Source organism: Gouania willdenowi, chromosome 8 (assembly GCF_900634775.1).
Source record: "Gouania willdenowi chromosome 8, fGouWil2.1, whole genome shotgun sequence".
Taxonomy (NCBI): domain Eukaryota; kingdom Metazoa; phylum Chordata; class Actinopteri; order Blenniiformes; family Gobiesocidae; genus Gouania; species Gouania willdenowi.
In genome coordinates this window covers 1255905-1272469 of record NC_041051.1, presented here as the reverse complement: position 1 = coordinate 1272469, position 16565 = coordinate 1255905, and the positions used below count along the sequence as shown (strand labels likewise).

The window sequence follows — 16565 nt, the reverse complement described above, 5'->3', positions numbered from 1 at the left end:
CTGTTTTTTCCTAAACGGCCTCCCATATCCCATAGGTGTCTATGTTTTTAATTTTTTAAAAATATTTATTTATTTATTTTTTATGAGGCGTCTACGTATATAATGTCTAAGTTGAAACGCACAACCTCAGAGAGACTGTCATCATAGACAGTAAAAAAACAGAGTTGTGAACGTTCAAAGCTGGAAAACAACAATAGACCCAAAGAGACAGAAATGGATGTATTTGTGGATGTAGACCTTGGCAGCTCATTTCAAAGCAATGCTTTACCTGATGAAACAGTTTTCAAGATGAATACGTCTAAATATCAGTGGAGTGAAGATGGTTTGTGTTCTGAAAAGCAGTACAAAATCCAGGAGGTGGAGGATTTGATGCAGGAAAAAAAGTTGGACTTCCATAATTTAAAAATCACATGTGATCATTCAACGAAACAATTTGAAGTGACAACAACCCGAGTTGATCTCCTGAAGAAAGAGAAAAACGTTAACTGTGTTGAGGTGGATCTGTTGAAATCTTTGAAAATGCAACCACTGATCTTCATTCACAGGCTTCAGAAGGATGCGTACAAACTTAATCATCAGCTGAATGAGGCAGTAACCACACAGCATGCTTTTAAACAACATATGGAGAGAATTCAACTTCACCAGAAAATCCAAACTCTGATAGAGCAGCTTGCAGATGAAAAAGCCATGGTGTAATATTACATACAAGAACTCAACCAATCACTGAAAGAAGTGCAGCGTTCTCCATCACAAACAGCAGTTTAACAAGGAGGCAGATTCTTTAAAAAGGACAAACACTGATTTTCTAGACAAGACCAAGGTGCACAACTCACCAGAATTATGATGCTGAACCAGAATCACAGTGGATCTCCAGGTCTATGAGGAATTGGAGGTTCCTCAAGAACCTGAGAAACCTCCACCAACCCATAAAATCGGCTGCAGTTAAAATCAGGAGCTTCACCCAAAGATCCCAAAGTTTGTCAAAAGTGCACAGATGTGGATCAGCAGTAAGGAGCATCCACCAAGGCATGAGTTACCATTCTTTTCACGCGGCGATAAGGCTGGGCACATGAAAGGATTTATTGATATATTGAATTTGTAGATTAAAAAAGATTTCTATTTTGCAAATTCAGGTTTAATTTTAAAATGTATTGTTGGGCGTGGGCTTTGGCTCCCCTGCTAGGGTCTCTGGCAAGGGGCTCTCTTGGCCCTCCCCTTGGGGGGCAGGGTGCAGGGTGGATGTTGGCAGGGGGCTTGGGGTTGGGGTCGGTGGCGGGGTGAGCTGGGTCCTCGGCTCCTTGGGGTTTTCTCGGTTGTGTATGTGGGGTGCGGTGGCTGCCTCTCGGCTTGGGATCTTGGCGTCGTCTGGGGGGCTGCTGGGCCGTGGGGGGTGGCCTGGGGCTCCCTGGCTGCCACTCTCTCTGCTGGCCTGACTACATCTTCAGGCTCAAGGCAGCACTTGGGTTTGTAGTAGATGGCATGCCTTAGACTGTGGGATAAAACTGGTACTGGGCTTAACTTTAGACACTGTGATCCAAATACCTGTTCCAGGTATTACCACTCACTCCTTCCTGCTGCCCACAGCCACCACCATTATACTGTAAGCTTCACACTTATCACCAGAATGGCTTGAATACAGTGACGTACAGTCAGGGTCGGCAAGGTAGGCAGTGCCTACCCAAGGGCAAATTGATATTTTGATTATTTGTTTTACCCTCACTCGTGAACAAGACCTTGAGATACTTAAACTCCTCCACTTGAGGTAAGGACTCTCCACCGACCCATAGAGGGGAAACCACCTTTTTCTGGTGGAGAACCATAGCCTCAGATTTGGAGGTGCTGATCCTCATCCCGGCCGCTTCACACTCGGCTGCAAACCGCCCCAGTGCACGCTGAAGGTCATGATTTGAGGAAGGCAACAGAACAACATCATCTGCAAACAGCAGAAATGAAATCCTGAGGTTCCCAAATCGGACCCCTCCGGTCCCTGGCTGCACCTAGAAATTCTGTCCATAAAAGTAATGAACAGAACCGGTGACAAAGGGCAGCCCTGGTGGAGACCAACATGCACTGGGAACAGGTCTGACTTACTGCCGGCAATGCGAAACAGGCTCCTGCTGCAGTCATACAGGGAACGGACAGCCCTTAGCAAAGGGCCCCGGACCCCATACTCCCGCAGCACTCCCCACAGGGCACCACGCGGGACACGGTCGAATGCCTTCTCCAGATCCACAAAGCACATGTGGACTGGTTGGGCGAACTCCCACAAACCCTCGAGCACCCGATGAAGGGTATAGAGCTGGTCCAGTGTGCCACAACCGGGACGAAAACCGCATTGTTCCTCCTGAATCCGAGGTTCCACTAACGGCCGGATCCTCCTCTCCAGCACCCTGGAGTAGACCTTGCCGGGGAGGCTGAGGAGTGTGATCCCTTTGTAGTTGGAGCACACCCTCCGATCCCCCTTCTTAAAGAGAGCTCTCAATTTACCAATCGATCTGCGTTCCTACCCTCACCTATGGTCATGAGATTTGGGTAATGACCGAAAGGACAAGATCGCGGATACAGGCGGCCGAAATGAGTTTCCTTTGCAGGGTGGCTGGGCGCACCCTTCGAGATAGGGTGAGAAGCTCAGTCACCCGGGAGGAGCTCGGAGTAGAGTCGTTGCTCCTTCACGTCGAAAGGAGCCAGCTGAGGTGGCTCAGGCATCTGTTTCGGATGCCTCCTGGTCGCCTCCCTCGGGAGGTGTTTCAGGCATGTCCTATTGGGAAGAGGCCTCGTGGAAGGCCCAGGACACGCTGGAGGGACTACGTCTCTGAGCTGGCCTAGTGTCGCCTCGGGGTCCCCCCAGAACGGATGGAGGAGGTGTACGTGGATCGGGAGGTCTGGGCATCTCTGCTGAGACTGCTGCCTCTGCGACCCGGCCCAGGATCAAGCGGAAGAAGACGGATGGATGGATGGATTATTTGTTTTAATTATAATACATTTATAAATTATTTATTTTTCAATTTCCAATAGTCTACAGTACCTATGAAATTGAAAGTGTCAGCATTTTGTGCTTTTCATAGCCCAAATTGCTAAACATTGCTATTTCCTAACCGCAGTAAGGCAAGAGGAGGCCACACCCCTTCTCAAAAGCACACGGCTGCTCTGCCTCTGTTCCCATAGCGCGTTTTTATGTGTTTACGTATGCGCAGTCAGTTCCCCAAGATGACAACCATTTATGTAAAAAAGCAGTTTTCTACGCTGCCTTTGGACGTAACCGTGCTATGCTAAATGCTATACGTAAGTTCACAGTGCATTAGTGAATTGATATCATGTGACTGCTGCTGCTACATTCTCTAGCTAGTGGGCGGGATAACACTACAGTCAGGATGACAGCGCTAGAGATGATTGAGAAACTTTTAAAGCTTTTAAAAGATGGAGACCAACACCTGAGCTAGCAGACCTTCAGCAAAGTGTTACACTAGCAAAGGATAAATCACAGTCATGAAATAGGAAGGTTACAAAATGTATTTCAAAGACAAGTAAATCAATGAGTTTCCTCGTACTGTTTTCCTCAAAACTGAACCAGCCGTAAAAACTCAAGACCCTGAATCAACACCATTAGGGCAGACAAACCCGCAAGACACCCTGAATGGTCACAGCAATCTTTAAAAGCCACAGCAAATCACTAAACACAGACACCACAGGGAGGATGATCAGGTTAATATATGAGTACATTAGTAGGGAAGTGACCCAAACAAACAAACAAACAAACAAACAAACAAACTGTGCAATGTATGCAGACCCACAGGGCAGACTAAACAACACATATGAAACTAAAGAAAGGACAGCAGGCAGTGGTTTTAACTGCAAAAGAAAAAAATAACGAGCACACACTGCAATATAACTTTTAATATACAAATGCTAAAACCTGATTAAAACAATGTACCTGCGACGTCGAATCCACACGCTCAGTTCCCACTTTTAACAGGTCCTCAGACCCCCATAAGAGACCCTCACAGCAACAGCCTCTCCTCCTCAATGAGGGCAGCAGGTTTAAGGCCTGTCGAACACATGTATTTAAAACCAACATAGAAACATTTAAAATGAATACAGAAAACAGCATTTTACCACAGTACTTCTGGCCTCAACACATCCAGTGTGTGCACAGAACACACTGGCAATCCAAGGGAAACTGGCACTACCTGACTGGTGACCACTTCCCTTTTATAGCACCGCCCATGGGGAAAGTGAGCTACCCTGTGGTTCCACCTGCCACAAAAGGCAAGGTCAGAAAATTGTTCATGTTTTCTACAGTGAAAGGAAGGATTGACTTTGTGGATGCTCCTCACTGAGGCTGTTCTGAGTTGTTGTTGTTGTCATTTTCTCCATGTTTCTGTGTTTCCAACACAAACAACAGATGTGCTGCCGTGTCATGAGATATATGTTGTTGGGAGAGTATGGAGGCTATATTAAATAATTGTTTATGTTTATTTAATGGTGTTTATGATGTTGATTTTGTTAGATGATAAATACTTGTTCATGTTGATCTGAATTTTATATTTTGATAAGCACATTGAGATGACTTTGTTGTAAATTGCCCTATACAAATAAAGTTGAATTGAATTAACACTTCGCAGCAAAAACATATGAAATTGTCATTGGTGGTCTTGACTTGGAACACCCTGCCTACCCAACCCTAGTGGTCACGGCTTCTTAAATAAACCACAATATGCACAACTACAACTTCACATCTCACTCTAAAAAAATCAACTCTTCCCCACCCTTCCATTTTCTACCTTGAATCTCTCCTCCCTGCTTCCTTCCCCTCCCCCCACCCCCACATGTAACACTACTCTCCCTTTTTATATTCTCCCTTTAATAAAGTATTTCTTACCCTTCCTTAGGGAGGGCTGGTGATGGTCACATTTATGCAATGAAATACATTCATTTATTAAATTGCAATAACAAAACATGCATGTCTTAAAAAGATTGTACTTCTTGTAGTGATGACCTTCAACAACAGGTGCAAATTAAAAATAAATAAATAATAAAAATTAAATTTTTTTCACTCAAAAACAGGCTATACTTTTATATAAACAAGGTCCATTAAAAAGTGAAAAATGTGATCATTGGTTGAATTAAAGTTAGGGTTAAGGTGTAATTGAACACAATGTAATTTTATGTCTTAATGATGAGGCATAAAATATGAGTCAAACCACCAACGGTCCCTTATTCTCTTATTCAGGCCCATTTTAAATCATCTTGAAGGGACAACAAAACACAAAATTCAAGGAAATTATGTTCAATTTAATTTCTTTTAATATAATCTTATTTACATCGTATTTTCATACGTTTAGTACATAGTAAGTTACAATACTTTTGCATCCAATACACAGTGAACTAGAAAATGCAGATTGAAATGATACTGCATAACAGTCTTCAATCTACGGCAGATCTAAACCGTTTGCCTTTCCTCTCTCTCTCTCCATGCGTCTCCTTTAAATGTGTTCATTTCACCTCGATGGAGCAAAAAGGACGACACAGAGCATCATTCATGGTGGTCTGCAGGACAGGGACTGGTTAATGTTCTCACATTCTGGTCACGGATGAAAGAAAGGTTTGAAACAACCGCGTTTCTTTAAAAAGGACAATGAGTGAGGGATGAAATGTGAAGACGTGTGAACCAAAGAGTTCCTGGTGACGTGATGTGATGCTGGCTGTTCATTCCTGTGGATCATGGTGAAAACAGACCCTTGGAGCCCTCAATAAATACAGTTAAAGTTGGATTTCTAAATGAGGACCGACTCCATTATGTAACATGGCATTAAAAGCATCCACTGATCACACAAGTTCTCCACAATAAATGGTTAAAATGGAACTAAGTAAAAAAAAAAAAAAAAACTTTACACGTGAGGTGGGGAGGGGGGTAGGGGGGAAGTATTAGTGTGGTCTCCCAGTGGAGCACGTAGCAGCTTGGTCAGTAATAAATAATTAAACATCAGAGTGGTCACAGATACAAACAGAAGAGACACAAAGTTAGAGAACAGACAAGAACAGGCTCCTTTGATTGTGTTTAACTTACACACACACACACACACACACACACACACACACCCCGACACAGTGGTTTAACATGAACACATGAATACTATTCAATCCATTAGCGCCTGATTCCGGCGTCTCTGTTCGAAGGCTCGCGGGTGATTCTGTTTCAGAGGCTTTTGGAGTCGAGTTGGTCGTGTTGGTGGAGACATTCTCAGCAACGACATCGTAGCTCGTTTTAAAACTCAACGTTAAAAATTGCTTCTTCAAAATATTTGGAAAAACCTTTAAAACTGCTCTCCGCTCCTCCCGCTGTGTGCTTCTTCCTCCTGTGATGCCGAGAGACTGGGTTCGTTGTTCTTTGTAAAAGTAACGTATGGTTTGTGTGTGCATTAAATCTTCTATAGCTTTGCGTACGCTGGGTTGGTTCTAGCTGCAGACGGTCACTCCACAGCAAAGCCACAGGTCTCCTCCACAGCTGTTAGCAGCTTCTCATACAGTTTCTCGTAGGACTCGTAGGGAGGGATGTCTATCCTGTTGAAACTGGAGGAGGAGAGCATAGATTAGTGACCTCAGATATGACATCAGACCCACACACACTGTGAAATAGAAGCTCAGCTCCTAGAAGTTTATTTATTTTTTCTTATTACTAAATCCTTTCCTGCAACATATAAGGAGTTTAATTCAATTTTAAAGGCTCTCCCTTTAGGCACAATTGGGCTTTTTAACCACTTAAGCCCCGGCTACTTTTCGCCAAAAATCACACCCATAACAAATAATGTTTTTCTAAACTTCTACATGACCTACATGGTACAGAAGCCCTAAAGGGTCATGTGTTCATGCATGTGCACAGCTACTGCAGAAGAGGAGCTCAGCTCATCACTTGTATTGTGTAGAACAGGGGTCACCAACCTTTTTGAAACCAAGAGCTACTTCTTGGGTACTGATTAATGCGAAGGGCTACCAGTTTGATACACACTTAATAAATTGCTCAATTTACCTTTAACTCTATGTTATTATTAATAATTAATATTTATCTTTGTGGAAACACTGATCATCTCAATGATTTCTCACAATAAATATATATAGAAACAGATAAATATCAATATGCAACACTTCATTTTTATATTTTCTCTAAGTGCACATTTTTCAAATTGAACATTTTCAAATGATCACTTCTAAGACAGTCTTGTGAAATCACAATATCCCATTTTAACTAGCTAGCCACTAGCATTTTTTAACAAATCATGAATTACTTTGCACCATGTTTGTACAAATAATAACTCATGTAAAATACAAAAGTCAACTCTCAAATTTTTCAATAAATCATGTCACACTTTGGACTGGACACCAAATCTGTTATCGGTTTCTTTGTCAGTTAGTGGGAAGCCTGGCATTGGTAGTTTGCTTTTTAAAGAGAAAATAAATAATTCAATTTCAGTGTTCTTTTATTTGAAAAACACATATAAAGTAAAGAACAAATTCCACAGTACCAGTGCAAATGGTAAATGGTGGTAGTAGTAGAATAAATAAAATAAATAACGTAAAATTAAACAAAAAAGGCAAACATTGCATAAATTATCCATCAATCTATGCAATGTATGCTTGAAATAAAAATAATCAACAAAAGGAAAATTAAACATAGCCAATACAACAACGGCTATAACCATAACAGAAACACTTCCCTACACATGGTTGGATTTGATTTCCTCACTGACATTGTCCGGGCGGACCATCCTTCACTGAGCGTCGTTTCCGGCCGGACAATAATAACGATTACACCTCTTCTTATGCGGTGTAATCGTTATTATTATTACAACAATATTATTATTACAATAATATAATTACACGCATAAGAAGAGGAAGAAGAATCTTCTTCCTCTTCTTATGCGGTGTAATCGTTATTATTATTACAACACTATTATTATTACAATAATATAATTACACGCATAAGAAGAGGAAGAAGAGTCTTCTTCCTCTTCTTATGCGGTGTAATCGTTATTATTGTCCGGCTGGAAACGACGCTCAGTGAAGGATGGTCCGCCCGGACAATGTTGGGCAGAAATCAGGAGAAAATCGGGAGGGTTGGCAAGTATGTATTAAACACAAAAAACACTTTACATTTTAAGTGTTTATATATATGTATTGTCATTTCTAAGTTACATGTAAGTGTGATTTAAACAAGAATAGCTAAATAAATAAATCTATATATATAAAAGCTCACTGGTAAGTGCTGCTATTTGAGCTATTTTTAGAACAGGCCAGCGGGCGACTCATCTGGTCCTTACGGGCGACCTGGTGCCCGCGGGCACCGCGTTGGTGACCCCTGGTGTAGAAACTACGTTGTCTCATGTCTCATTCAGCAGTAAGTAAACACTAAACTTTATCAATATATATGTTAAAAAACATGACCAAAAACTCTGTTTTAACTCTGTCAGCGGTGACGCGCTACTATACTACTTATATGCTGAAGTGTATACCGTATAATAGTATTAACTTAACCACGAGAGCGGACATGGGCTCGTCCGTAAACGGTTGCGTTTTAGAGTCCTTGGAGTCGCTGTTAGATTCTAATCGCTAGAGCGGACGTGGGCTCATCTGTACATGGTCACATTTTTTGGTTCAATAAACGGGAAGAAATTCAAATTCTGTTGTAGCTGGTTATGATTTACAGTTTGCATAAACAGGACTGAATCATAACATAACCGAAGCTGATGATGGCAGTTCCTGATCTGTGGTTCACGGCTCAACTAGTCTGGAACACTCTGATGTTCTATCTCTATTTCCTGTTCTGCTGGTCCTTCTGTCCACTAACCCCAACCAGTCCACGCAGATGGCTGCCACCTCTGAACCTGGAGATTTCTACCTGTTAAAAGGGAGTTGTTTCTTCCCACTGTCGCTAAATGTTTGTTCATGTGGATCTTGTTGGGTTTTTTCTTTCTTATTATGAATTTTATATTTTGATAAGCGCACTGAGATGACTGTTGTAAATTACACTATACAAATAAAGTTGAATTGAATTGAATTTATTCACGTGACGTCACTCACATTGCTACATCGCGACAAAGCGAGAGCGCTAAATTCAGATGGAGGGCAGGAAGCCTCAGACACTGTCGTCTGAAATAATCAAAACACTCATATTTTGTGGAGTTTACGGCTGCTCCAATTGTTTGAACCTAGAAAAGGAGAAGAAATTTCATAGAGTACTGAAGATTGTCATTCACACAGGGGAAAAATGTAAAAAGCTCACAGAACAACGCCATAAAAAATGGATTTTAAACCTACGTCTGTGGTCGGGAGGAGCAGAGTCTGCTGATGCCTGTAGCGACCACTTCGTCAGAGGTATGTTAGCGCGCTAACTTAGTTTTTGTGGCTGTGTTTATTTAGAATTAGGTTGTCGTTAAATGCTCATTTACTATTATTTACCTTCTTTCTTTCACCCCTGCTGCACACTGTGCACATAAAGCTAAACACAGTAACAGCTGAACACTAGTGTGTATACTATCTGTAACAGGAAGGCATAATGGTGTCAGTCCTTGATTAAAAAGATACCTGATGCTGTGATCTACATGCTCCTGCTTCTCTGACATTGTTAAGCTGCGTTCACACCAAATGCGTTTTGGACGTCAAAATGGTGCCTCACGCCCCTAGTTGGACGCTTGTGCTCATTGAATCAGACGCTTATCACCAGCGTTGAAGATGCTCTGGACGTGCCTCCAAACAAGTTGGGAAGAGAGCGCATTGAGCGTGTTGAGGGGAGGGGCTTCTCTGTTGCCGGTGGTTACAATGGATGATATTGTGGTGATAAGCTACGTTGATAATTCACCCAGTGACTGTAAAGTGGTGGGAAACCTCGTTGTGTTTCCAGTCAGATGTATTTGGTGTGACTCAGTGTGTGCACTGTGATGTCAGAGAACTATAGACGTGTGGTTGAATGGAGAATAAAGTTTGGAGCTCCTTGCTGAACACGCCCCCTCCGACTCCCGTTCATCAGCTCTACATTATCCAGAGAGTGACTTGGCTTTATTTAATAAAGACAACGCCGTCGAAGGGGCGCCTCGGTGCCGTTTCCTGATTCACCAGAGTTGTGCTTGGACGAGAGTTGCTTTCAGAGCTATTTCCGTCTCTCCTGTGCCAAGTCTGACGACCTGCTGTAGGAGATGCGGCCCTCGCATCTCCTACAAGGACACCAACTACAGGCGCTGCATCTGTCTCCGCCTACTGTTTGTGTTTTTTTTTTCATCATTCTGAATTTGTCACGGTTGGGAAAAGCTACTGATTGGTCGACGCGCTGCAATATGCCCCAAAACTTTAAGAATCCCAACTCTAGCATCGGCCGCGTTGGAGGCGCAGGACGCACATCAAAAGCTTGAAATCTCAAAAACTACAAAAAGCCGCACAGGAGCCGTGGGACGCGCCGCAGGACCTCTCGGCGCTCCTAGGAGCACATATACCATATATTGTGTATGTACACCTGGTGCTTTTGACACTTTCGATGTGTTTGGTGTGAACGTGCCATAACATTGAGTGATGTTTCCTGCAATGATTTATTATACTGCACTATTGTTTCATTATGTCGAGAAAATTATCCCGTTATCTCGGGAAAACAAATTAAATTAACTCGTTATCACGGGAAAACAAAGTCTCATTATCTCGAGATCTGGAGGAAAAACGGAGGAAATAAAATGTATGAAAGCATGGCCGTGAATTGCTGTTGCCCGTGAATTGAATGTTCATTTCTATACCATAAGCCGTCAAAGGCGTTTCAGAGAATTTGGCAGTGCATCCAACCGGCCTCACAACCGCAGACCACATGGAACAACACCAGCCCAGGACCTTCATATCCAGCATGTTCACCTCAATGATCGTCTAACACCAGCCACCCGGACAGCTGCTGCAACAATCAGTTTGCATAACCAAAGAATTTCTAAACAAACTGTCAGAAATCGTCTCAGGGAAGCTCATCTGCATGCACGTCATCCTCATCGGGGTCTCGACCTGACTGCAGTTCATCGTCGGAACTGACTTGAGTGGGTAAATGCTCACATTTGATGGCGTCTGACACGTAGGAGAGGTGATCTCTTCAAGGATAAATCCCGGTTTTAACTGTTCAGAGCAAATGGCAGACAGTGTGTGTGGCGTCATGAGTGAGCGGTTTGCTGATGTCAATGTTATGGCTCATGGTGGCGGCGGGGTTATGGTCTGGGCAGGCGTATGTTATGGACAACAAACACAGGTGCATTTTATTGATGGCATTTTGAATACACAGAGATACGGTGATGAGATCCTGAGGCCCATTGTTGTGCCATTCATCCACGACCATCACCCCATGTTGCATCATGATAATGCACGGCCCCACGTTGCATCATGATAATGCACGGCCCCACGTTGCATCATGATAATGCACGGCCCCACGTTGCATCATGATAATGCACGGCTCCACGTTGCATCATGATAATGCACGGCCCCATGTTGCATCATGATAATGCATGGCCCCACGTTGCATCATGATAATGCACGGCTCCACGTTGCATCATGATAATGCACGGCCCCATGTTGCATCATGATAATGCATGGCCCCACGTTGCATCATGATAATGCACGGCTCCACGTTGCATCATGATAATGCACGGCCCCATGTTGCATCATGATAATGCATGGCCCCATGTTGCAAGGATCTGTACACAATTCCTGAAAGCTGAAAACATCCCAATTCTTGATTGGTCAGCATACTCGCCGTATGTGTCACCCATTGAGCATGTTTGGGATTAGTGGTGCAATGGATCATCATTGATCCGCACGGATCTCTCTTCACGGTTAGGCACGTACGTGGTCCGCGTATTGGTTGACGAAAAAAACAACAAAAACCTTTTAAAATAAATTGTGCATTAGTAATGCCCCTATAAAGGCTGTTCCGTTTGCAACGTCCGTGTGTGTGTGCGCGCGTCACTGAGAGCAAGCGTACCCGAGCATGTGTGGTTTGGGCTCCTGGTTGTAATCTGCGTGTGATTGCGTGACACACACACACACGCACGCACGCACACTTACCTGTTTAAAGGATGAAGGTGTCATGTCTCATATTGCACTTTTATTTGTTTTTATATACAAATATTTATTTAAGCATTGGATTGACACTTCAAGTTAAACGTTGTTTGTATTTAATGAGCAGAATAATGTAGCACTAAGTGTTCTACAAAATAAAAGGAGAGCAGAGTCTTTTTCTTTTTTTTTCTGCTGATCAGAAAAATGATCCAATCCGTGACTCAGAACCATGATACGATCCGAACCGTGAGTTTTTTGATCCATTGCACCACTATGTGGGATGCTCTGGATCGGCGTATACGACAGCGTGTTCCAGTTCCTGCCAATATCCAGCAACTTCGCACAGCCATTGAAGAGGAGTGGACCAACATTCCACAGGTCACAATCAACAACAGCCAAGGAGATGTGCTGCACTGGGTGAGGCTAATGATACTGACTAGTTTTCTTACATCAAATACAAAGCCAATTCTCATTAACAGTCTGTAAAACACAAATAATTGAACTGATATATGGATATCAACTGCAGCAAGTCTAATGATAATAATAAATATTAGGCCAAAGATACACATGTTTTTGTATAAAAATGTTCAGGCTGAAGCCCACTTTGCCATAACTGTGCCAAAGTTTTCCACAAGTTTGGAAAAAAGCTTGTAACTGTAATATGTCAGTCAAATTGATTATTAATCATATGTTTGACCACTAGGTGCCATGCCCAATGCTGGTTTTTATTCCACTCTTTGGTGGCTTTACGTAGGGCTGTGTTTCAGCAACGCTTTGACCAATCAGATTGTTTGACACAGCGGTGTAAAGCTGAGAGCCTGTAGAAATTAGTGATACCAAATACTATGGGGACGGGCTTTAGCCCTGCCAATCAGAGCGGGGTAAAGGAGGGGCCGGACATTTCACACACAAGCACTAAGCGCTCATTGGATGATTTCTTGGCTGAGAAATGCCCAGATGTGTGTAATGGTGGTATCTGTCTGACCACATGGTTTGGATTTATCAAAATATGGAGTTTTATGCACATTGGAGAAACTTTTGATAAACAACAAAGGAAAGACACAATTTGTCATCATTGCTGACTTTCTCCACAGTGTATTTTCTGATTTTTGTGTTGTTTTGGTACGTAACATACTCAACCTGTATATCAGTGGATTCAGCTCAGCCTGTAGTTTCACGTAGGCTCTTGTGGAAAAAGGCAGAATTTGCAGAGTTGTCGACTTTTCTCTCTTTGAACATAATGGCCTGGTGTGTGTGCTGTGGTCTTTAGTTGTGAATGTGGGTTATATACAGTTGGAGCTGAGTTTCTTAGGTTTACAGAGAGGTATAGAATGTTATTTAATTCATTCTTTACAACATTTAGACGCGTGAGAGTCACGGAAGCTGGAGCTGCCCCCACCTGCGGGTCTGTTGGGGTTCAAGAGGTTAAAAGGTCATCTAAAATATCAAATATGCAAACCAAAGCTCCTTTGTTTAATGTTGTGGTGTAAAGATAGCTACTAAAAAGAGTAATAATAAACATGTAAGAAAAGAAATCCTTTTTCACAGTAAAAGTACACCCAGAGGTAGAACAATTTGGAACTCACATTTTGAAAATACAAAATGGAATAAAGCTTGGTTATTACGCTCCTTTCAATTATGTATATGTAATAAAATCAGGGAAGTACAGTTCAAAATTTTACATAACATTTATCCCTGTAACATGCTAATTTCCAAATATACCGATAACCGCGATAAATGCACATTTTGTTTAAATGAACCTGAAAGGATTTGACGTTTATTTTACCACTGCCAATTTACATTATTTTTCTGGAATGCCGTTAAGGATTATGTTTACAACACAACAAAAGACGTTATTTCTATCTTTAATAACAAAAATAAATCAATAACTTTCATAATTGGTCTCAATATTAATAGCAAACACCCTTCCAGATGTGTATCTTTTCCTAAATGAGTTTAGTTATTATATGAATACTTTAAAGTGGTTGAAAAACAAAAAAGGTGAAAGATCTCTGCTTCTGTATGAACAACTGTTTCCTGTACCTCCAAGTGATATTTACTGTGATGCCTGTATTCTTACGAGTGATGTTTACCTAACTGTTCTTTGTGTTCCCTTTATGTTGTATTACTGATTTGTAAACTTGTCATTTGTCAATAAAATTTGATAAAAAAAACAAGAAGCTCTCACCATGTGTGGGCCTTGGGCAGGTTGTCTGTGTTGGCGTCTATCAAGTGGATAGTGAAGAGGCGTGGTCCTGCTGAACCTGTAGAACCTTACACACATACATTCTAGTTATCACCGCTCTATGCTGGTTAACAGCTCACACAGAGACATGTCCCTCCCCCTACTGTAGATGATTAGTGACAGACAATGTATTTACTATAATATACACCAGTTACCCACAACACCAAGGCCATGCTGTAAATGTCATACTAACATTGATACTACTCATACTAAGCTTGACATCAAAATAAGTTACACATTAGATAGTATGGAAAGATTGAGTATGTGAAAAATACTTGGATGCAGGGTTGGGGTAAATTATAATTGTAATTGCGTAATTGCTAATGAATTGCAATTATGGCGTAATTGTAATTTTAAAAATCTGTTGCTGTCGTAACCGTAATTGAATTGGAATTGAGTTTATAATTGACTTTGTAATTGTCATGAAAATTCTATAAAAAATGTCTATTATAATTTAACGCAAAACTGAGGAACCATGTTCCAGTTGTAGTTAACAATTATTAAAAAATGTCAGATCAAGCTTTCCCCACATTTTACCATTTAAAAAGAAATTGAAATCTTGTGATATACAGACACAAAATAGGCTCAGATACCCACATCAAAAATAATAAAACCTATATTTTCATAGATTAGGAAGCCTAACAAGGTAACTAAAAGGAAAGAAATTAGATGATAGATATTTGTTTTTAGTGTATTTTACAGCTGATTTAGGACCCGTTATCATTAGAGATGCTAACAGAAAGCTAACACAAGAGGATGATTAACTTTTATTAGGTTGTTTATTAAAGGCTCAGTAATTGTGATTAAATGTAATTGAACTTTAGGAATTGAGAATGTAAGGGTCCAAAGAAGTGGCCAGGGCCGGTAACCCAAGGTCACGTATCCCAATGTTGGGGATTTGGGTTTGATCTGAGTGAATTTGGTGCAAAATGGTGGAAAATCAGCTGAGATATTTCATTCAAATGCTTTAGCATTAGCCTAACATTAACTCAGCAATAGCATTAACCTAGCATTAGCATTGACCTAACATTAGCATTAGCCTATCATTGGAATTAGCCTAACAATAACAATAACCTAGCAATAGCATTAGCTGAGCATTAGCATTGGGCTAACAGTAACATTAGCTTAGCATTTACAAAAACCTTACATTAGCATTGGCCTAGCATTAGCTTTAACCAAACAATAGCATTTTCCTAGCATTAACAGTAGCTAGCCTTAACATTAACTAGTATTAGCATGAACCTACAATTATCATTAATGCAGAATTAGCATTAACCTAGCAATAGCCTTGCATTAGCCTAGCAATAGCAATGATATTGAGCCTGATTGAATTTTGTGTGTCAGGGTTATGGGAATTTTGAAATTGTGGCTCGCTAACAAAAATTAGCAGTGCAACTTTGTGGTGGTGCCACAACCAAACCGTTTGAAATACACAAATTCCTTTGATGATCTTCAGTGGGTCCTAAGTGTTCTGGCCATGTTTGAAGCAAATCGTATGAAGCCCCTCAGACTAGTTCGCGCAAATGACGTTTCCAGGGCAAAACGCCATTTTTGACCTTTGACCCAAGATGGTTGACTTCTGGTTTGATTTTGGGCAGGGTCATAATGTAACTTTTTGCTCATACTAGGGTCAATAATAAATGTGGGCAATTTCATATGAATCGGTCAAACCTGTCGATCATGCGGTTCTATCGCATTTTTTGCATTGCGGCAAATTATCAAATTTTTCACCAGGCCTGAGGTGTGTGCAAAGTTTGGTGAGACTTTGGGCATGCTATCAAATTAGCTATCAAAGACAGGCTGTAAATAATAATGAAATAAAAAACAATAGGTTCCTATGTCCTATTCTGGGACTTCGAACCTTACTTACACCATAATTGTCATGAATTATCAATTACAATTATAATTGACCCCAATCCTGACCACAGCACATCTCTAGATGTCTATGCTTTATCAGAAAGGTGGTCATAATGTCATGGCTCATTTATGAAAAGTTTCTAAAAAATGTAATGTTTTGTGTGTGTGTGTCAGTGCATGACCCACCCTGCAGTGCTTTGAACCCCTGCAGAGGGACTCTGGTGGATCCTGTAACAAACTGCAGGAGGCGTCCTCTCCTCTCCTCACTGAAGCCTTCCACCGCCTGCCAGAACCACCGCACCACATTGCTCTCACTCGTGCAGTGTTTCAGACGCGTGTTTATCTTCCAGTCTGCCAGGTCGATCTTTCCCAGTCCGCCAATGATTAACTGGAG

At 41.6% G+C, this 16565-nt stretch overlaps 1 protein-coding gene across 2 annotated transcripts in view; it reads right to left on the bottom strand.

Annotated features, from left to right (window-relative positions):
• Window positions 1–5281: 5281 nt before the first annotated feature.
• Window positions 5282–16565, bottom strand: part of smurf1 (SMAD specific E3 ubiquitin protein ligase 1) — a 63515-nt gene continuing 52231 nt past the window's right edge. The window contains exons 16-18 of one of the 2 annotated variants that reach the window (XM_028454444.1): window positions 16358–16559; window positions 14258–14342; window positions 5282–6570 (exon numbers count right to left, since the gene is read on the bottom strand). In XM_028454444.1, the coding sequence (XP_028310245.1) occupies window positions 6471–6570; window positions 14258–14342; window positions 16358–16559 (387 nt within the window). In that variant the 3' untranslated portion in view covers window positions 5282–6470. The remainder of the gene's footprint in view (window positions 6571–14257; window positions 14343–16357; window positions 16560–16565) is intronic. The other variant, XM_028454445.1, reaches the window with a different exon arrangement.